This window comes from Nematostella vectensis, chromosome 8 (genome assembly GCF_932526225.1).
Source record: "Nematostella vectensis chromosome 8, jaNemVect1.1, whole genome shotgun sequence".
Lineage (NCBI taxonomy): Eukaryota > Metazoa > Cnidaria > Anthozoa > Actiniaria > Edwardsiidae > Nematostella > Nematostella vectensis.
Window position 1 is genome coordinate 9,766,368 of NC_064041.1, and position 22,633 is coordinate 9,789,000.

At 41.5% G+C, this 22,633-nt stretch overlaps 2 protein-coding genes across 9 annotated transcripts in view; one reads left to right on the top strand and one right to left on the bottom strand.

Moving 5' to 3' along the window:
- Positions 1 to 360: 360 nt before the first annotated feature.
- Positions 361 to 10,106, top strand: LOC5519395 (cholinesterase 2). The gene is made up of 8 exons (XM_032364145.2): positions 361 to 1,042; positions 2,732 to 2,911; positions 6,016 to 6,170; positions 7,720 to 7,821; positions 8,223 to 8,379; positions 8,810 to 9,094; positions 9,483 to 9,700; positions 9,938 to 10,106. Exons 1-8 carry the CDS (start codon positions 459 to 461, stop codon positions 9,997 to 9,999), a joined length of 1,743 nt encoding a protein of 580 aa, XP_032220036.1. The 5' UTR covers positions 361 to 458; the 3' UTR covers positions 10,000 to 10,106.
- Positions 10,107 to 11,413: 1,307 nt separating this feature from the next.
- Positions 11,414 to 22,633, bottom strand: part of LOC5519396 (protein transport protein Sec16A) — a 39,187-nt gene continuing 27,967 nt past the window's right edge. For 7 of the 8 annotated variants that reach the window (XM_048730915.1, XM_048730917.1, XM_048730916.1 and 4 more), the window contains 6 exons: positions 20,768 to 21,034; positions 17,884 to 18,030; positions 17,090 to 17,165; positions 16,611 to 16,647; positions 14,933 to 15,007; positions 11,414 to 12,238 (listed from right to left, as the gene is read on the bottom strand). In XM_048730915.1, the coding sequence (XP_048586872.1) occupies positions 12,092 to 12,238; positions 14,933 to 15,007; positions 16,611 to 16,647; positions 17,090 to 17,165; positions 17,884 to 18,030; positions 20,768 to 21,034 (749 nt within the window). In that variant the 3' untranslated portion in view covers positions 11,414 to 12,091. The remainder of the gene's footprint in view (positions 12,239 to 14,932; positions 15,008 to 16,610; positions 16,648 to 17,089; positions 17,166 to 17,883; positions 18,031 to 20,767; positions 21,035 to 22,633) is intronic. The other variant, XM_032364141.2, reaches the window with a different exon arrangement.

The following is a 22,633-nucleotide window of genomic DNA, read 5'->3' on the forward strand; positions in this document are numbered from 1 at the left end:
TCAGATCTTGTATAGCTTCAGGTTGTAACAGCGAAAGTAAAACCCGGTACCTGTACCGCCCCCACTACAGTCTTCAGTCGTTACACAAAGCTTTAAAAAGGACTATAAATGTTATAAAGATTAGATATGCATGGATTCAAAGTGTCAATATGATATTAGAATAGCGAGAAAATAAGAAAAGAAAAACATATTGATGATGACTGATGAAGATGATGATGATGGTGATGGTGATACAGTGCGTCCCTTCACTTTATTACCCAGGCTCTAGGATTTGACGTTTTCTTTCTTCGACCGCTATAAGGCCTTTGATAGCGACCGCAAAGACCGCTGGGTTCCTGAGCATGTTTGTATCCCGGTGCGATACGCCCTTGCGTGATCGGCTCCCAACGGCCCTGCTTCACTGATTATCTTAGCATTCTTTAGACATTTCATGCTCATTAAATCGAAACGCCGCAAACATGGCTTTCGCGTGCAACATCGCTTGGCTTCTTTTAGTCTCTCTTTTGCAACAAGTCTTCAGCATTGAATTCGCACCAGTTGTCGACACAACTAATGGACCTGTACGAGGCCTGACTGTAACTCTACCCACCGGACATGCCGTGAGACGGTACATGGGCATCCCTTTCGCCAAAGCCGAGCGCTTCAAAGCCCCGGTCGACCCTACGCCATGGACAAGTACCAGGGATGCATTCGTGAACGGAAAGATGTGCCCACAAGACCTTACTGAATACATGGAGCAGTTTACAACTAATGATATGAGCGAGGACTGCCTTAATCTGGACATGTTTGTGCCGAATAACACGGCAGCGGGCGCGATGAAGTCCGTCATGGTGTGGATATATGGGGGTGCGTTTGTCTCTGGCGCTAATCGACTCTACGATGGTAGCGTTATTTCTGGAGAAGGAGATGTGATCGTTGTAGTTGTTAATTATCGTGTTGGGATATTTGGCTTCCTAGCGACCGGCAAGAATGGTGTGACTGGTAATTATGGAATGCTGGATCAAGTGAAGTCGCTACAATGGGTCAGGGGTAATATTAACAAGTAGGTATATTTAGATGGCTTTTTTTCTTTTCTTTTTTTTTACGCGTAGAGGGCTTAATTGTTTGTGTACTTAATAGTTCAAATTTATGCATTGTCATTTTAGTACTTAAAACTCCTCAAGCGTAAAGGTTTCTAAGCTTTTTAATTAAAAGTAGAATATTAATAATCTTAAATTCTTTTATGCCTTTTATAGTTTTTTCTCACTTATCAAATGGTCTACTTGATGGTCGTGTTTTAATTGTCTTTCTTACAAAACCAGGGGATCAATGTTTTTGTTAGCTCGTTATTTTTGATTAATTCATATGCAAATTACTTTTGTGGGAAAGCCCTTGAAACTTTCATTCACGCAAGCCTTCTCCGCAGGCCTTTTTTTATGCGTGCTACCTGTGGCGAATAGAAAGAAAATTAACGCATGGGGGCCGCGTCCTTAAATCACAAACACAGGAATCCCGAATCTGAATAAAGGTCATTACAGAGTAGAGTTGCCTGCGGAGGAGGGTACATTCACTCAAGCAAGCGCCGTGTTTTGATTATTCGTAATTAAATTTTGTTAATTGCTCTTTTTGTTTATTTATTGATACATTATAATCCATAACGCGGACAGAATCAGGGATGCGATAGAATCAAGTGAACATTAGTCCTTTGGAACATCTTTCGCAAGCACTTACAAAAAATCTTCTCCCTGGACTCCTTTGAGAAGTCCCTTTTGAGCACGTCTATTAACAGTCCATTTAGTTTATGATCCGTTGCTTCGACTTGCGTGACAATGTTGTTTTGCTATTTTCAAATGAAAAATAATTTTGAGAGAAATGTAAACATTCCTGCTTTGTTGTGTATACATGAAAACAAAGGGTGTAAAACAAAAAATGGTTTAGAAGACACATTTTGCCTTAACGTTAACATAGTGTGGTAAGGTCCGATAGTTTTTGGGGGCCCCTGTGGTGGGACATAACAGTTTTGCAATTAATATTGTTTGGATGTTTCGAGATAGCGTTAAGCACCACATCCTAGCTAAAAGTGCTTGAAATATATGCAGTTATTTCATCTAAAATGTTGCCAGAGACTTACTTTTTCTCTCAAACTCCATTGTAGCCCATTTGGAAAACGGTCTATTCTAAATGCCGGTTTCAACACCAAAATTAATCGTTATAGCGCCCGGGAGGGTCTTACTCGAAGCGGGGCGATTATATGAAAATTCAAAACTTCAGCTTTATATAAATAATGCTCATCTCTTTACTTCAAGGATTAAGTCAAAAGAATATATGCATTCAATTCAAGCTCAATCTCCTAATTGTAAGGAATTAAACAAGAATAACTCAAGTGTATAATTCAGTACGAGTCTTCCATCTTTTTTATGTCATACCTTCGTTTTGTGAGGGGAGCCGCGAATGGTTTTTAACGAGCACTTGCGAGCTTGCGAAAACTCTGTTTTTTTTTCGAGACCAAGCAGTTTTAGTTCTGAAAAAAACGAGCACGGCGTAAAAAATTGTGCGAGCATGCAAGCATGGCGGAAAAAATTGCGAGCACATCGAAATTTCGGGGGACCATTCGGGGGCCCTTAATCTGTTAATATTTGTGCCTTAGAGGGGGGTGGGTGCTTATTGGAAGCTGGGAGCATTTACGTCGTTCTCAATGTTAACGGTTCATGGAAGTTGATCTCTACAAATTCCACGTGTTTGTGATTTATAGGTTCGGAGGAGATGCTGGGAAGGTGACCATATTTGGCGAGTCTGCCGGGGGTGCTAGTGTTGGTCTACTCATGCTATCGCCGCTGGCCAATGGTTTGTTCCGTAGCGCTATTCCTCAGAGTGGAAATGCAGCGGGACATTGGGTCGCTTCGGAATACAGTTATGCGGCGAAAGTCGCAAGGTAATAGGCCATTCCAGTTATAAGCATGCGCGCGTCCTTACCTTGGGAGCCTACCTCAACTGTCGCCATGCACCGCGCGCTCTGCATTCTGGTAAAGTTCCAAATCCTGCAACCACGGTGAATATGGTGTTTGCCAATACATAGCTTTTTAGCGTAAAGTTTGTATTGCAGTATGTATATATATATATATATATATATATATATATATATATATAATACACCAAAAACTGGAAATCGACTCTGCCAAATTTTCGTCTTTAATAAGACTTCTTCAGGGCGGACTGAAGAAGGTGAATCGTTACAAGCTTATTTACATCAGAATAGTGGCGCGAGACGCAAAAACATTACAACGGCCAAAAAATGGTGATGATGTAAATATCGCATTTTCGCGCATTTTCTAGAATAGCGCGCGCTATGGATAAAAATAATTTACACATCTCTACGTGGGTTCCTACTACAAGAAAAGTCATCACTATTAAGACCCCGCGGGTAGATAGACTTAAGCCGATAAGCCCACTGGCCTTCCCTTTCCCTAAGCTGAGCCTTAGAGTTACACTTATCTATAAGTTGTACCATAACATTATTATGACCTAAATGATTGTCGCAATGAAAATGTTGATAGATAAGGTCATCCTTAACTCTTTCACTAACCGGTAAACTAGGGTGCTTATTTAACCTACTTTTATGATTATTAAAACGCTTCCTAAAACTATTGATAGTAGACCCTACGTATTGCTTGCTTCACATAGAGCAAGTAATTAGATAAACAACAAAATCTGAGTTACAGTCCAAGTCAAAATTAATGACATATTTCTTATTAGTAACTGTACTGCGAAACTCCCGCCCTGTCTTAAGAAAGTTACACACCCTACACCTTTTACCGCCACACTTACCACAACCTCTAACCTGAGTACTATCCTCTTTAAGAGAGGAGTGCACCAACATATCCTTTAAACTCCTAGGTGTCCTATAAGCCACCATAGGTACCCTACCAATAGCACCCCTACATCTACTAGAAGATTCTAGAACTGGCTGTAAATTACGAAGAATACCAGGTAAATTAGGTAAAGCTGGATGAAAAGTGACTACAAAAGGTACACGATCATTCTTACCTTTACGCCTGTCTTTCAATGTGTCGTCCCTAGGAATACGTCTAACCAGGTCAACTTCCCTCCCCACAAACCTGCTGTCATAACCCCTATCAACTAAATAACCTTGTAACTCTAATACCCTCTTTTCGAAAGAAGAGTCTTTCGAACATATCCTACGAATACGTAGTGCCTGCCCAAAAGGAATGCCTTTCTTACAAGCAGACGGATGACAGGACGTATGAAAAAGATATTGATGCATCAATATCTTTTATGATATATGTATATCTTGATCTTTTTTTCTTTAAGTTGATGAGCTTGTAGAATCCTTCCTCCATCAGTCCTCGGGAAAATCAATACGAATAGAATCAAAAAGCCCAAACTGTCGCGATCTCGTACCAGAACAATGAATACAATACACCAAAAACTGGAAATCGACTCTGCCAAATTTTCGTCTTTAATAAGACTTATTCAGGTCAGACTGAAGAAGGTGAATCGTTACAAGCTTATTTACATCAGAATAGTGGCTCGAGACGCAAAAACAATACAACTGACAAAAACGCGCATTTTCTAGAATAGCGCGCGCTATGGATAAAAATAATTTACACATCTCTACGTGGGTTCCTACTACAAGAAAAGTCATCACTATTAAGACCCCGCGGGTAGATAGACTTAAGCCGATAAGCCCACTGGCCTTCCCTTTCCCTAAGCTGAGCCTCAGAGTTACACTTATCTATAAGTTGTACCATAACATTATTAAGACCTAAATGATTGTCGCAATGAAAATGTTGATAGATAAGGTCATCCTTAACTCTTTCACTAACCGGTAAACTAGGGTGCTTATTTAACCTACTTTTATGATTATCAAAACGCTTCCTAAAACTATTGATAGTAGACCCTACGTATTGCTTGCTACACATAGAGCAAGTAATTAGATAAACAACAAAATCTGAGTTACAGCCCAAGTCAAAATTAATGACATATTTCTTATTAGTAACTGTACTGCGAAATTCCCGCCCTGTCTTAAGAAAGTTACACACCCTACACCTTTTACCTCCACACTTACCACAACCTCTAACCTGAGTACTATCCTCTTTAAGAGAGGAGTGCACCAACATATCCTTTAAACTCCTAGGTGTCCTATAAGCCACCATAGGTACCCTACCAATAGCACCCCTACATCTACTAGAAGATTCTAGAACTGGCTGTAAATTACGAAGAATACCAGGTAAATTAGGTAAAGCTGGATGAAAAGTGACTACAAAAGGTACACGATCATTCTTACCTTTACGCCTGTCTTTCAATGTGTCGTCCCTAGGAATACGTCTAACCAGGTCAACTTCCCTCCCCACAAACCTGTTGTCATAACCCCTACCAACTAAATAACCTTGTAACTCTAATACCCTCTTTTCGAGGGTATAGGTATAGGAGGGTTTAGGATTTTATTTCGAGGCGATATATATATATATATATATATATATATATATATATATATATATATATATATATATATATATATATATATATATATATATATATATATATATATATATATATATATTGTTATTTACCACTGGGAGGTCCTTATCGTGAAATACCGTGACCGAGACCTCGGCCGAGGTCACAGTATATTTATATAAAGAACTGTGTGGATACGTTAAGCTGGTTATGCAGGTACATTCCTAGAGGGATTTGTTGTTTTTCTTCGTATGAGGCGACAATTTGCTGCTTTTTCTATCCCAAAAAAACTTTCAGCAAACTTGAAATTGTCGCGCGCGTTGCAAAATCATTATGGCGGGAAATTGTCAAAACACAGGGAATTGAAGCCGATTGATTCTAGATAAAATAACAAATAAAATGCCGTTTTCGATGGGCATTTTACAAATCAACTCACTATTTCGAGCTTTGGAGGTGAGCAGTCCGGTATCGCCGGGTCCGGATCGTAGGATACCGGACCCCACGAGAGCCAATCAGGGCGCGAGAAAAAAATAATTTATGTTATTGTGCTTTCTGTAGTGCTTTTGGTAAGGCCAGCGGCTGCACAGACCTCGATAACATAGTCAAGTGCCTTGAACCGAAAAACTTCACTCAAATCCTGGATGCGGCTAAAGCTATACCGGTCATCGGTGACGGCCATATCTCCCCTGTCATCGACGGGAACTTCTTACCTGGTAAGCCAAAACCCGTTCAGTTCAAACAAGGCAACACTTCATAAAAACAGCGACTGTTAAGAGTGACTTTAAGCTAAAACCATGTAAAAAATAGCGACTGTCGAGCCAAAACCTCGTACAAACAGCGACTGTCAAGCTAAAAACTCGTTCAAATAGCGCCTTACGAGCTAAAACCTCGTACAGACAGCGACTATCAATAGCCATGACTTCGTACAAACAGCGACTTAGGAGCCAAAACCTCATACAACATGGCCAAGTAAGCTTATTCATCACCTCGCCCAGTAACGTACAGCAAGAGACCATGATGTAAAAGAACGAATCCCCCGTATTAGGGTATGTTCCAATGATGACGTCCGTGAAAACTATTTTTAGAACAAGCAGTTATTTTTAGATACGTCTCTGATTGGTTAGCGCTCACGTTTACTAGCAACATAAGTCTTACGTGCGTTCACATCTGAGCAATGTGATCCGGCAAAGGATGTTTTAAAAATCTTTTGACCGAAATTTTCTTCTTTTTTTACAAACGCTGTACAAATGATCTTCCATAGAGTACGCTGGAGCCAATCAACCGTTTCTGGGACATTGAAATGCATACAGTGCGTGATTTTAGGCTCTGAGATCATCTTCCCCAGTAAAAGTTTTCACTGCTGATTCGCAAATTATAACACAACAATCAATCATAAATCTGTGTTTACAAAACACAATTCTCTTCCAATTCCCCTTTAATGAAAAAGATAGATCCAGAACTTAATACCATTATATTCACACCGATATTACAAATAAAACATTTCAAGTCTTTATAATAAAGTAAATCTTATTCCAGTGACAAGGGTTTCTTGAGTGACATGATTTCTGAACAATTGCGTGAAAAATTGAAGTTCATTCATCTAAAAATGTTATAAATCAAAGAAAAATAAAGGCCTTCTTGAATTAAAATACATAACATAGACTCTGAGAATGCCTAGGTATTCTATCTCACCGAATTGCAGAGAAAAAGAACTTTTTAGGAGTCTGCACGATGCATCTTGAATGAACTCCAAATTCACCGTCTCCCCGACGTCTTCCCGTTCAATTATTCATATAACATTTAGATAACTGAACATTAGATAACTAAACAGATAACAGGACACTACCCCATGAGTAGCATTGTGATCATGAGCGTTGAAGAGCAGGTAAAAGGATAAAAACAGGTAGCGAACGAAGCAAAGAAGTGCAGAGGGAAAAAATTTGGTGTGAAATTGTACTAGCTCGTGGTGCCCATAACCAAATATGGCGCGACGAACCATGTATGGATGCTATGATTGACAAGCTCGCGCAATCTAAAAATAGCTTCCATGGACGACATCATGGGCCACGGGGATTCGTTCTCTTATATCATGGTCTCTTGCGTACAGACAATTATTGATGAAGGCCCGCGTTGCACTGTAAGAGCGAAATCGCCTTTTCCTCTGTATATGATTTTACGAAAAACTTTCTTTCCTTATAACAACTCAATGAAAGATAAAAAAAAACAAAAAAAATGTTCTAAATTCAGTTCTACTTTCTTCAGATTCTCCCATCACCCTTTTAAAGGAGGGAAAATTCAATAAAGTGGATGTGATGATCGGTACAACAAACGACGATGGAACAGTTTTTCTTCCTCCATCCTCACGTGAGTAGTGCGCATGTGTTAGGTACAGTCGTAGGCTAACACCAATTGAGAGGAGTGCCAGGCTTCGAAACCACATACAATATACATACGAGCAAAACTTTAAATCAACAACTCCGCAATGCACATTGCAGTTTGCAGAGGTTTGCATTGCCAAAAATCCGAGAGCGCAGCGAACGAATGCCGACAGGGGAGCGGGCAGCGCGAACTACCACTCAGTCTGTTATTTGAAGCCTGGAAACGAAAATCTTCTATCTCACAACGCACAGTAAAAGCTGGGTTCCCTGTGCTTACAATATATCATTGCTATTGTGATGATGGCCACCCGGCGTAATTTGCTAGAGGGGGCTTTGTCAAAGGTAAGCTGTGGTTGATCAAACTTCTTTAAATAAACTTCATTCTAGCGCTTTTCAACATCTCCGTGGGCATGCCGCGAATCGTGTTTCTGCAGGCGGGTAAGGCTTTGAGCCTGCCAACTGCCAACCAGTCTAACGAGACGACAGCAGCCATTATCTACCGCTACACCAACTGGGCTAACGTCAATGACCCAGCTGGAAACAGGTCTGTCTCGCTGTTCGTCACCCGAACTGAATGTCTGTCTGTTTGTTTTTCTGAATGTATGTTGTCTAAATGTCAGTCAGTCTGTCTAAATGTCAGTCTATCTGTTTGAATGTCTGTCTGTCAGTCTGAATCTCTGTCTGTCTTAATATCAGTCTGTCTGTCTGAATATTAATGTTTCTGTCTGAATGTCTGTCTGTCAGTCTGTCTGAATGTCAGTCTATCTGTTTGAATGTCTGTCTTGAACATTGTCTGTCTGAATGGTAGTTAGTCTGTAAGTCTTTCTGTTTGAATGTCTGTAAGTCTGCCTATCTGTGCCTGGCTATCTTCTAATGCCTCTTCTGCCTCTCTTCCTCTTCTAATGTTTGTTTGCTTGTATAATCTGCCTGAGTGTCTTCTTGTCTATTAACCCTCCCCCTTGACTTGTTATCAGACGCATGTACATCAACATGATGACCGACGCCATGTTTACCGCGCCAGCTGCACTATCAGCCAGCGGTTTCCTTGCAAAAGGATGCGCCACCTATCTCTACGAGTTCGAGCATCGTGGTGCACTCGGCTTTGATGGGCATCCAATTCCCTCCTGGCAAAGAGCTTATCATGGCGCCGAAATCCAGTTCTTGTTTGGGATGGCGTTAGTTAGTAACGTCACGGACCCTGTGGAGGCTAACTTCACCCGTGACGTCATTCAACGGTGGACAAACTTTGCTAAATCGGGGTGGGTGTACAACAGGCGCGCAATTGACACATGTTTTTCTTCGTCGAAGGTGTCTATTCGAGACTCGGAGGAGAGAATGCCTGTGGTAATATAAAATGAGCGTTCCTGGGGCCTCTTCCAAATGGCTGCCACGGCCCGTAAACAAAGAAAGACAAGACTCCCTACAAGTTAATGTTGGACAACCTTTATCGTCTCCCATTCTCTAAACAATTACCTTTTATTTGACAAACTAAATGTCCTATACTTCTTATATTAAACATATTATATTATTACTCCTTATATTTTTTGTATGTTCTTTGTAGCAGACCTGTTATTGTTTTCTGTATGGTTCTTGCTTTTTTATGCCTGTATATTAGCTATAATCAAACTCAAATGCCTCACATCACAGGAACCCCAACAATCCAGACCAGCCCTCGTTTGCTTGGCCAGCTTATGACGCAGGGTCTCAGCATTACCTCAGACTCAAGCCCAGTCCCTCGAGCGCGCAGCATCTTCGCGCGGATCACATGGCTTTCTGGAATGTTCTGATTCCTGAGCTGATCGCGTCAGAGAGGAGCACAGTTGTTCCGCCGGCCTGTCCACCGCGAAGCGGCGCTACACACGATGGTGAGTGCGTGACGAAACATTAAGACAACATCCACTTGAGCTTTGCTTTCACAGATTCTATTATATGGATTAACTTAGGCTAAGTTATCCATGAGCCGTATTCAATGCGTGCAATTGAATCAAGTCGATTGTTTCAACTACATTTAAATACATTTGCATTGAATACGGCTCATGGATAATACGACGTTTGAACTTAGCCTTATCATTGTTTTAATCGATGTCTTTTTTCTTATCCAGTGGCCCCCATACGGATGGTCCTCCTGTGGTTCATCATCCTCGCTTTCATGCTGAGCAAATAGGCCGAGACTATTGACCTAGCCTTTCACCCAGATAGAAATAGATTAGGAAAACTGTTATGTATAGGTTTTCATTAGGGACTAATTAAAAAAAAACACGAAATATCAAACAAGACAAAAAAGGCTGAGCAAACATCGGTCAGCGGTCACAAGCACAAGCCCTGGTCTCAAGTCAATGCCCTAGACACTATTAGGTCAGTTCCAGCTATAAGCTTGCGCGCAATTACAATACAACCTTCTTCGCCTACCAGAATGCAGCGCGCGCCTTCTGAAGTGCGCACTGCATGACGGTAGTTAAGGTAGATTTCCATGTCGAGTGCTCGCGCATGCTTATAGCTTGAATCGCCTCTGTCAGTCTGAAAGGATACTAGGCTTATTAGATAGAAGTGCATCAGTAAAGCTTCGCAATGGATTTTTTTCGAATGAGCCTGCGAACAGTCCTAGGCATCATGTGAATTACTTTTGTTTAAAGAGTCTTGGACGCATACTGAACTTAACTCTTGACACTTATGGTTTCTGGCACTACTTTTAAAGCAGTATTAGACTATGCGAAAATACATATTTCGTCCCTGGGTTGGCTTTAACCACCAACCTATCGGTTAACAGTCGAACGCGCTGACCGTGTTACATAATTCGCTTTCTCTTTTTCGACACAATATACAATACTCTGAACTCACTAGGTCAAAAATTTATCGTGATTACTTCGTAAATTGAAACTTGCAACATTTAGCAGCATGTTTCAGAAAAGGCCGAAGTGCCACTTAAAAATTACGATTTTATAGTGTACAAAGACTACAAAAACATCGATACCGACAACAAATCTCAACTCAAGATTGACTTGCCCTTTCGCAACAAATATTGAATACTTTTAACTCACTAGCAATTTAGTGAGTTATTTGAATTAATTAAAAATTGTCGAGCATTTAGTCCATCGAAGACTTTTCCCTACTGTCGGGCATATGGCCACTGCGTTTTTTGTCTATTTTCTTGGAAATTTCCCAACGGTCAGAAATTGTACCATGAAGGAAAAACTCTATCAGGGTGTCTGAAAACTCTGCCGGGTACCGGGGAGACAAAAATCCACCAGGTCGGGTAAAACTCCCTACCAGATCAGTTGAAATCCACGTGAAATCTTCCAAGTTTTGTTGTCAATCACAAGAAACGAATATTTGTGTTTTTGATGACGTCACACACACATGTCCACTTTGTTGCAAGCCCATTGCAACCTTCATTACATCTACCAGGTTTGGGGGTCGATTGACGATTTTCATCATGAGATATGGATAGTTGTGCCTTTAGCGAAGTACTACAAACCACGTGACCATATATGCAGTTTCAGTGTTTTCTGCCGACGTCGTCTACGTTTTCGTCGTTGCGGGATCTTTACTAAAGTCCCTAATAATAACAAAACACACCATCCTCACAAATATCATTTATTATAATTCTCCAATTTTGATAAATAATTATTCTGCCCATTTTAACAAAAAAAGTCCCACCGTCAACTCTGACATGGATACGAATGTAGTGTTAACAAACAACTAGCAGAACGCAAAAGACAGAACATCTGAGAATATGTTCGGGCTAACTGTGCCTACAGTACACAAGGACCAAAGCTTGGGCTACCTGTGTCTAGGGTAAACAATCACCGGGGTTGCCATGGCAAGGTGCGTTTCTAGGGTCACAAAAGAGCAATGCGCGACGAATTGGGCCCTTATTCGCCGTGCATCACTTAGGGACGTGAGCCCTGGAGCGACGTTTTGCCACCTCAAAGTGGGCGTGGTCAGACACGTGGTCACATGCTATAGACTCCTGTTACCATGGTGATGACCTCGATGACTTAAACTATGGTGATTGTGATGTGATGGTAACGCTGTTAAAGGTGGTGACGGCAATGCTGTAACCATGGTGAGGACAATGAACATTTTTCCGGATGTAGAGCCATGGGAATACCATGTTGCGTGGTTTTAATGTCCACTCGCGTTTCGTTGCTAGGTAACACAAAGACCCCTGTGATTGGCAGGTGAGTCACATCTCAACATGTTGGTTTGATGTCAGAGATGGCGGTGGGAAATAAGGGTCGGACCCAGGCCCCTCGTCACCGGTAGCCGCCCCCAGGGTAGGGGCGACCACGTCCGCGGCGGAAAGAGGGGGCCTTGGATTGTGGTGTAAAGGATGCTGGGTTGAAGAATGGCGGAGCCTGAGGGTTGGAGTCTGTTGAGTCTAGTGAAGGAGCGGTGTCGGGCTGTTGAGGAGGAAAGAGAGTAATCAGCGATATGGCGAGTTTTAAACACGTTTAGACAACAGACAGTGAAACATAGCAAACACAAGATGAGGTCTCCACATGACAAGTAGCAAAGTTTCACAACAATGACAACACCAACAGACAGTGAAACATGGCAAGCAACAAGATAAGGTATCCACTTGACAAGTAGCAAAGTTTCACAACAATGGCAACGCCAACAGACAGTGAAACATGGCAAGCAACAAAATAAGGTATCAACTTGACAAGTAGCAAAGTTTCACAACAATGACAACGCCAACAGACAGTAAAACATAGCAAGCAACAAGATAAGGAATCCACATGGCAAGTAGCAAAGTTTCACAACGAAATAAAAAACAAGACACAGCATGAAACAATGTAAAAATATGGCACATAAAACGTAACAGTATCATAATGAAAGCGACAACAACAACAGACAATAACACACACAAAAACTATGTAAGATATGGTACATAAAAAGTAGCACAGCTTTACGATGAAAAAAAACAATACACACAATAACAAGGAAAGTATAGAAACAATAGTATAGAGTATGGGGATTGCGAAAACCGAAGAACGGTATCAATACCAAATACCATTGCTTCAAAAAGGGCGGCAAAAACACACAAACCCAAAAAAAAAAAAATAATAAAACAAGTCAATAAAACAGCGAGGAAATAATCAACAACAGCCGAATGAAGGGCTGCAAGAGGTTATTAGTGTGAAGTGAGCAGAAAAAGCTAAAAGAAAGCTAAAAAGGGCAGCTTTGTGGTGCAGTGGCGATGGCAAGGTATTACACAATTCACGTGTCATGAAAATACACACCACCGACCAGAGTAATTCAAGTGAAAGATAAGTTTGAATGCCAAAAACAAGAGCGGCCTTGTATAACTTTCTTTCGTGATTCTCTAGAAATTCTTATCGACATGTTTCATTACGGATTCCGTCAATGAAAAGCTTGTTCTTTTTCATTGACCAATAATTAAATGGTTTCTTCCTGCCATTCAACCAAACGTTGACCAACCAGAGAACACACTATGAAATACCATTTCATAGGGAAACAGCGGTTAATAAGCAGTTCTAAATCGTTAGCAAGAGTTTTCGGAATATTCAACACCACAAGGGTGGAATCAGTCAACGACATCTGCTAATCCATCGCATCTAACGACATCTGCTAATCCATCGCATCTAACGACATCTGCTAATCCAACGCATCTAACGACATCTGCTAATCCATCGCATCTAACGACATCTGCTAATCCATCCCATCTAACGACATCTGCTAATCCATCGCATCTAACGACATCTGCTAATCCATCGCATCTAACGACATCTGCTAATCCATCGCATCTAACGACATCTGCTAATCCATCGCATCTAACGACATCTGCTAACCCATCGCATCTAATGACATCTGCTAATCCATCGCATCTAACGACATCTACTAATCCATTGCATCTAACGACATCTGCTAATCCATCGCATCTAACGACATCTGCTAATCCATCGCATCTAACGACATCTGCTAATCCATCAAATCTAATGACATCTGCTAATCTATCGCATCTAACGACATCTGCTAATCCATCGCATCTAACGACATCTGCTAATCCATCGCATCTAACGACATCTGCTAACCAATCGCATCTAACGACATCTGCTAATCCATCGCATCTAACGACATCTGCTAATCCATTGCATCTAACGACATCTGCTAATCCATCGCATCTAACGACATCTGCTAATCCATCGCATCTAACGACATCTGCTAATCCATCGCATCTAACGACATCTGCTAATCCATCGCATCTAACGACATCTGCTAATCCATCGCATCTAACGACATCTGCTAATCCATCGCATCTAACGACATCTACTAATCCATCGCATCTAACGACATCTACTAATCCATCGCATCTAACGACATCTACTAATCCATCGCATCTAACGACATCTGCTAATCCAACGCATCCAACGACATCTGCTAATCCATCGCATCTAACGACATCTGCTAATCCATCGCATGTAGCAACATCTACTAATCCATCGCATCTAACGACATCTACTAATCCATCGCATATAACGACATCTACTAATCCATCGCATCTAACGACATATGCTAATCCAACGCATCTAACGACATCTACTAATTCATCGCATCTAACGACATCTACTAATCCATCGCATCTAACGACATCTGCTAATCCATCGCATCTAACGACATCTGCTAATCCATCGCATCTAACGGCATCTGCTAATCCATCGCATCAAACAACATCTGCAAATCAAATCGCATCTAACAACATCTGCTAATCCAACGCATCTAACGACATCTGCTAATCCAACGCATCTAACGACATCTACTAATCCATCGCATCTAACGACATCTGCTAATCCATCGCATATAATGACATCTACTAATCCATCGCATCTAACGACATCTGCTAATCCATCGCATCTAGCGACATCTGCTAATCCATCGCATATAAGGCTTCATAGCGATTTTCTTATTAAATAGCAAAACCACCATAAGGAAGGTTATCATATTAGCAGAAGAGGTGTTACTTTGATCTACTGGAATAATTAGCGAATCAAAACGTTTTGAATATTTGCATGGGTTACTATAGAAACTGCGACTGGCTACTATGACAATATCACAAAGGAAAAACGTCATACCTGGGGTTCAAAATAGCTTCGCACCTCGGCCGAGGCGAGGGATATCGAACTACCGATCGAGCTCGATCGAGAGTGCTGCAACGGTAACCATGTGGGATACGTCAAGGGGGACTTAACCGAGCATGCGCAATAGGGTGACGTCACTTAGTGTGAGCTTTGCGGCAATTGAGGCCACTTGTTGAGCTGCCCGGGCTAGACCCGCCAACAGCGAGTAACGTCATGGGAACAATTCTAATTGGCATTCGCCAAAATTTGTCGATGCCGCAGTCTTGATTCCGAGTGAGACTGGTGTTTATCGGCATGGGCATGCGTTTTTCGTGCTATATCTAGAATGGTGATTTGACTTAAGTGCGCATGCGTGAATGGCAAAACATAATGACAGCAAATCAAACAGAAACAATCGAATGGTTTATACGCAGGCGTGAGTACGTCATCATCGAAATAAACAGTTGAGGATAAAAGTAACGACGCATGCATTGCTGAACGGATTATCCCTAAGTGGAAGTAGCACCGACTGAATGAGAGTCGCACTAAAATAGATTACGGTCAGAATTATGGATTATTCCTGAAATAACTGAAGAACTGTTACGGGAATTATTTGCAGGTAAAATTAGACACGATCGCATAGAGCATTGATGGGCATATTACGTTCCTCGTTTCTCGGATTATGTTTTTTTTCCCTAAAAGTTGATTGTATGAAAAACACATGTACTGTCAAGGAAATTATTCGCAGGTGAAAGTAACGCAGAATGGGCGAGAGTCGCACAGAATGGATGAATTACGATCCATGATTTCTCGGATTGAGTCGTAAGTATGTTAGTTTTAGACTTTTAGACAGGACAACATTAACAAAATGTCATGCTTGTGCATTTGATAAAGGCATTAACAAATGAGCACGTTGCAGAATAGCTTGTTAAAGTAGGCAAACTCAGCAGTTTCGCTCGTTGGGTTTCGAGCACAAATGACCAGGCACAAGTACGCTTTGTAAGCCTCAGCATGTGAAGAACACAGAGTAGAAAAGTTAGCTTTGTCCCTAGCCTTCCTATCGGGTTTCCTGTGGTGGGCAAAAAAAGCCTCTCGTACCAGATCCCATTTTTCCTAACTGCTCATCTAGCACAGGAATCCCGGTAAGAAGACCATGACGTGGGCTGGTTAAGATTGAGTTGAGTAGAGGAAGAGAAAGGAAACGATGGATCAAGTAATGAGATTATTCACTGTCCGGTTAACGGCAAATAAACACTTGCAGTGTGATTCACGCTAGCGTGGCTACATAAAAAAAGTTAAAATCAATTGATAGCTTAACTAGTATTATTGAAAGCTTTGTTTCTAAGCCGTCATTGTCTCCAATAAACAAATCTTGAAATGACAGCTTTGGGAAGTACGTCAGTTTTAATGTTATGTCCGTTCTGATTACCATGACTTTCATTAGCCAAACAGCGAAGCTAAAAAATGCGTAGACACGGCTGAATCCGTCCTAGCTATAAAGTTTGTGTCAATCAAAGCTGCGACTCTAAAGACGCCAGTCCTTGAAAAAAAAGCTACGGAAAACGATCCATCAAGAGAAAAGACAGAACGTACAAAGACCAGAGAGACGAGATCTAGCAAAACTTTCTAGGGTTGAATTGGAGCTAGGAGTAAAGGTACGAAATCGCTTAATATCAGGGTCAAGGCCACTTACTGTCGGAGTAGGCTCAGTTGTAGAGTTATCGAAAGAACTGCAAAAGAAAGATAAAAAACGGTGTAAATAATGGCACATCAGCAGCACCCTATACCCTAGACACCCCAAACACAGGCACTCCCAGCAGACACCCCAAACATAGACACCCAAAACATAGACACCCAAAACAAAAACACTCTAAACAGAGCAACCCCAAACAAAGACACCCTAACAGAGACACCTCAAACAAAGACACTCTAAACAGATACCCCAAACAAAAACACCCTACACAAAGACACCCCAAACAAAGGCACCTTACACATAGACGCCCGAAACAGGCAACCTGAACCATGCATCGTAAACAACAAAATACTCATCTTGACAGCTCCCTGATGAATAAAATGAAATACCACAGGAACCCCATTATCTAGAAAACGTCCCTCTGCGCCAATCAAAGCAGCCAAACTAACCACGTGATCGCATGGACCGTGGCTACTTACTTAGAAGGTGCCTCCTGTGCTTGGGTTCCGTTCTGCAACTCGTTTGATTCAGGGTTGGATTCTTCAGTTGGAGGTGCTAAAGAAATGCTGTTATTAGAAACAATGGACCTTTCACGTGCTTTAACTGGCAACACATATAAGTCGGGAAGAACATCAATCTCTTACGATGCCTGTATCATCATAATACGATCTAGTGATCATACTTTTACGAAAATGGCAGCATATTTCATAATATTTTACGCTAAGGCCTACGTAGCCTGTTTTGCGTGTGGAGTTTTCCTGGAAGTTTTTAGGAACCACGCTAAGGGTTAAGGTTAAGGAACTTTATGACTTTTCCAATACATCGAGCTGATGACCAAGGGCACCGCAAGGTTCCATGCATGATTCAGTAAATCGTGGCCCACGGAAAACTCGCGACCTAGCCCCTTTAAGGAAGGTCAGTCACGCCGCCATTTTATGCTCTAGCCCAATGTCAAGTAACTCAAAGAATCCATTTTAAACGGACAATTAAAGCGAGAGATAATTTCATTCAAATATCGTCAAAAACGTGTCAGACATCATTTGTAGATTGTTATTTCCCGTTTCCTTGCAAATAAGCCGCTGTATTTTCAATGAAAAACAACAACAAAGGAATGGTTGATCGACATTATCTAAACAAGTATCCAAATTTATCGGCGGCTAAAAAATATAGATGAAGTATATTCAAGTTATTCGGGCCCCAACTCTTATTGAACATCCCTACTTAAAAGGCTATTCAAAGATATAAAAAAAAATTGAAAAAATGGTGGACAAACCTGCAGAAGGAACGAAGAATTGAACCCCACCAGCAACACCCCCACCTCCTCCGGGTAAGAGCGGGAAGAGGGCAGCAGGGGCAGCGGTGGACTGGGTACCACTGCCCTTGTTAGGGTTGAGGACGTCGACATACATCTTATTGCGACCTGAAGAAAGACAGAGATAAAATGGCGATAGTTGTATTGAGAATGATAGACAGCCTCAGGAAAGACAGTGAAGACAGTGGTACGATGGTGATAGTTGTATGGCGGATAATGGTGGCGAAGACAATGATTATCAATAAAGGAGTAAGTGATATTGTTCTTAATTACTACAGTAAAGGATGTCATGGCCAAAATGAAAAAAAATATATATATACCTTTTTCAAAATATGTTGTCAGTGCAAATGGCAAAACGCCAATTGTCAAATGGAAGTTCTATGAAAAAATACCATGGAACTCGTCAAATTTCTAAGGAATGTAGAAAAATGTGGATATATAAAATTATATTACTTCTTATCATCCTTATTCTTTCAAACGATTATAGCCATAAGCCGTGATTGGTCTTGGGACTGCCATTTGCCATTCGCACTGACAGCGTTTATTGAAATAGGTGTATACTGGACTACTCGGCTACTCGGTTACCAAAATACCAGACACCGATGGTGATAGCGGTAGTAATGATGGTAAATAACCAGACATCGATGGTGATAGCGGTAGTAATGATGGTAAATGACCAGACATCGATGGTGATAGCGGTTGTAATGATGGTAAATGACCAGACACCGATGGTGATAGCGGTAGTAATGACGGTAAATGACCAGACACCGATGGTGATAGCGGTAGTAATGATGGTAAATGACCAGACACCGATGGTGATAGCGATAGTAATGATGGTAAATGACCAGACACCGATGGTGATAGCGGTAGTAATGATGGTACTGTAAATGACCAGACACCGATGGTGATAGCGTTAGTAATGATGGTACTGTAAATGACCAGACACCGATGGTGATAGCGGTTGTAATGATGGTAAATGACCAGACACCGATGGTGATAGCGGTAGTAATGATGGTAAATGACCAGACAGCGATGGTGATAGCGGTAGTAATGATGGTAAATGACCAGACACCGATGGTGATAGCGGTAGTAATGATGGTAAATGACCAGACACCGATGGTGATAGCGGTAGTAATGATGGTAAATAACAAGACATCGATGGTGATAGCGGTAGTAATGATGGTAAATGACCAGACACCGATGGTGATAGCGGGAGTAATGATGGTAAATGACCTGACACCGATGGTGATAGCGGTAGTAATGACGGTAAATGACCAGACACCGATGGTGATAGCGGTAGTAATGACGGTAAATGACCAGACACCGATGGTGATAGCGGTAGTAATGACGGTAAATGACCAGACACCGATGGTGATAGCGGTAGTAATGATGGTAAATGACCAGACACCGATGGTGATAGCGGTAGTAATGATGGTAAATGACCAGACACCGATGGTGATAGCGATAGTAATGATGGTAAATGACCAGACACTGATGGTGATAGCGGTAGTAATGATGGTAAATGACCAGACACCGATGGTGATAGCGGTAGTAATGATGGTAAATGACCAGACACCGATGGTGATAGCGGTAGTAATGATGGTAAATGACCAGACACCGATGGTGATAGCGGTAGTAATGATGGTAAATGACCAGACACCGATGGTGATAGCGGTAGTAATGATGGTAAATGACCAGACACCGATGGTGATAGCGGTAGTAATGATGGTAAATGACCAGACACCGATGGTGATAGCGGTAGTAATGATGGTAAATGACCAGACACCGATGGTGATAGCGGTAGTAATGATGGTACTGTAAATGACCAGACATCGATGGTGATAGCGGTAGTAATGATGGTAAATGCAGTGACGCTGATGCTGGGCATGGTTTATGATGATTATGTTTTCCATGGCTGTAATACTGCCCATGTTGAGCCAACTCACCTAGTCTCCCAGTGGTTGTTTTCCATGGCTGTAATACTGCCCATGTTGAGCCAACTCACCTAGTCTTCCAGTGGTTGTTTTCCGTGGCTGTAATACTGCCCATGTTGAGCCAACTCACCTAGTCTTCCAGTGGTTGTTTTCCATGGCTGTAATACTGCCCATGTTGAGCCAACTCACCTAGTCTCCCAGAGGTTGTTTCTTGTGGCTGTAATACTGCCCATGTTGAGCCAACTCACCTAGTCTACCAGTGGTTGTTTTTCGTGGCTGTAATACTGCCAATGTTGAGCCAACTCACCTAGTCTACCAGTGGTTGTTTTTCGTGGCTGTAATACTGCCAATGTTGAGCCAACTCACCTAGTCTACCAGTGGTTATGTTTTTCGTGGCTGTGATACTGCCCATGTTGAGCCAACTCACCTAGTCTCCCAGTGGTTATGTTTTCCGTGGCTGTAATACTGCCAATGTTGAGCCAACTCACCTAGTCTACCAGTGGTTGTTTTTTGTGGCTGTAATACTGCCAATGTTGAGCCAACTCACCTAGTCTACCAGTGGTTATGTTTTCCGTGGCTGTAATACTGCCAATGTTGAGCCAACTCACCTAGTCTTCCAGTGGTTGTTTTTCGTGGCTGTAATACTGCCCATGTTGAGCCAACTCACCTAGTCTCCCAGTGGTTATGTTTTTCGTGGCTGTAATACTGCCCATGTTGAGCCAACTCACCTAGTCTACCAGTGGTTATGTTTTCCGTGGCTGTAATACTGCCAATGTTGAGCCAACTCACCTAGTCTCCCAGTGGTTATGTTTTTCGTGGCTGTAATACTGCCAATGTTGAGCCAACTCACCTAGTCTCCCAGTGGTTATGTTTTTCGTGGCTGTAATACTGCCAATGTTAAGCCAACTCACCTAGTCTCCCAGTGGCTTTTCGCGAAAATTTTGAAGGCGGACCTGAAGTTCTCATGACAGGAAGCTCGGTAGCTGGGCGTGGCATGGGTGGCAGTCCTGGCATGGGTGCTGGCCCTACACCAGGGGGTGTGCCTGACCCAGCACGCTGGTTATCAGGGATGGAGGGTCCGTTGCTGCTCAGTGCACTGGTCATGGATGGTGGCTGCCCCATCGGGGCGGCGGTTGGGTTGGTAGGGGGTCTTGGGGGTCCCTGCCCCATAGGAGGACCTAGAGCACAAATCAGGAATGGACCATTAGGGAAGCAAGAGAAACTTTCTATATCAGATACCTTAGAGACTGTGTTCGTAGTAGGGAGGTGTCGGCTAAATGGAGTATTCAATTATAAGAGTTAATAAAAGAACTTAAAATCAGGTCTTTGGAAAATGTTCGTCATAGAGAGTATGGAGATCCTTTGTATGTAGGCTACAATAAGAAGGGCCCCAAGTCAATTGTTAACCCTATTCAGATCAGTGTGTGTGTGTGTGTGTGTGTGTGTGGGGGGGGGGGGATTTTGAGGCCCCAGCACCTTTGATCTGTACTAATTTTTTAACTAGTAGGGCTAGAGCATTGAAATTTGATGACTTTTCCTAAAATTTATCTGGGTTCAGTTTGGTGTAAACAAAATTTTGATATGTGTACCCTGGTACCAATGGCAACCAAGTTTTCAAAAATAAAAATTAGGCAAAACGCGTCGTTAAGATCAACTATTAATACGACGTGCTCAACGTAAATCCATGTCATATAAACGTTTTATACCAAGTTTTGAAAAAAAATGCTTTAGAAATATCAAAAAAACATTCATATCCACTTGAAACTTGAAACGAAGATTAAATATTGTCAAAAAGCTTCAACCAGTTTTTATTGATTAAAATAAATAACTAATAATAAATAACCAAGATGGCGGATCCAAGATGGTGGATACTGATGTCACAAAATTACCTAAAAATTGCTGTTTTTTAAACATTATTACTTAATTATTACTTTAATTAAGAGTCCAGTTGCAAACTTATGCTATATTAAAGGTACCATGCCAATCAATGACGTCACAGGTGTCATATATTGTTGTCATAGAAACAGTGTCATTAATAAAATATGTCTACTGCAAGATAATAAGATAATCGAAAAAAGACATACAGAAATACACATCTAACAAAAACAGAAACATTCCCGTTTCTGCTCACTTAAGTGACGTCATCGTGACGTCACAAAGACAATTTTTTTAAAGAATAACTTTTTGCATACGAACTGATTATGATAACTTATTTGGCTTTTGGATGTTCTATGCAAAGGTTTCGAAAGATAGACTATTTATAACCATATGTCCTTCAATGACGTCATAAAGACGTCATATTGTGTTGCTATGGCAACAAAATATATCATTTTGTTCCTCATTGTCAGATCATGATTCTTTGACAATTTGGTCATAATAGCTCTAATGGTTCAAAAGTTACGGATAGGGGGCCGAAAAAGCCCCTCCCCCGGTCAGAGGAAGCCCCAAAAAGCCCGGTCTGAAAAGCGTTAAAGCCGCATTGTCACCAGCTTACTTCCGTTCGATTACGTAACAATCTCCGATGATTTTTAACGGAAAACGCGAAAAATATTTCAAAATATTGAAAGCAGTGTGTTTATTGGAAGTTTATTTGAGGATGTGATTAATAATTTAGAGCGGATGGCCTGTTTAATATATTGGATTTTAATAGATTCTTTTGTCTTTTAACGGTTGAGGTTTCCGTCGGACGTCCGGAAGTAAACTGGTGACAATGCGGCTTTAAAAAGTCTTTGTCATACACCATTTTGTCATAGCTGAATACTGAGTGAAAGCATGCA

Excerpts from the sequence above, each read along its gene's own strand:
- LOC5519395 (XM_032364145.2), top strand. The coding sequence starts at position 459 with ATGGCTTTCGCGTGCAACATCGCTTGGCTTCTTTTAGTCTCTCTTTTG. Across the intron at positions 2,912-6,015 it reads TATGCGGCGAAAGTCGCAAG|TGCTTTTGGTAAGGCCAGCG; the intron begins GTAATAGGCCAT and ends TGCTTTCTGTAG. Across the intron at positions 6,171-7,719 it reads CGACGGGAACTTCTTACCTG|ATTCTCCCATCACCCTTTTA; the intron begins GTAAGCCAAAAC and ends TACTTTCTTCAG.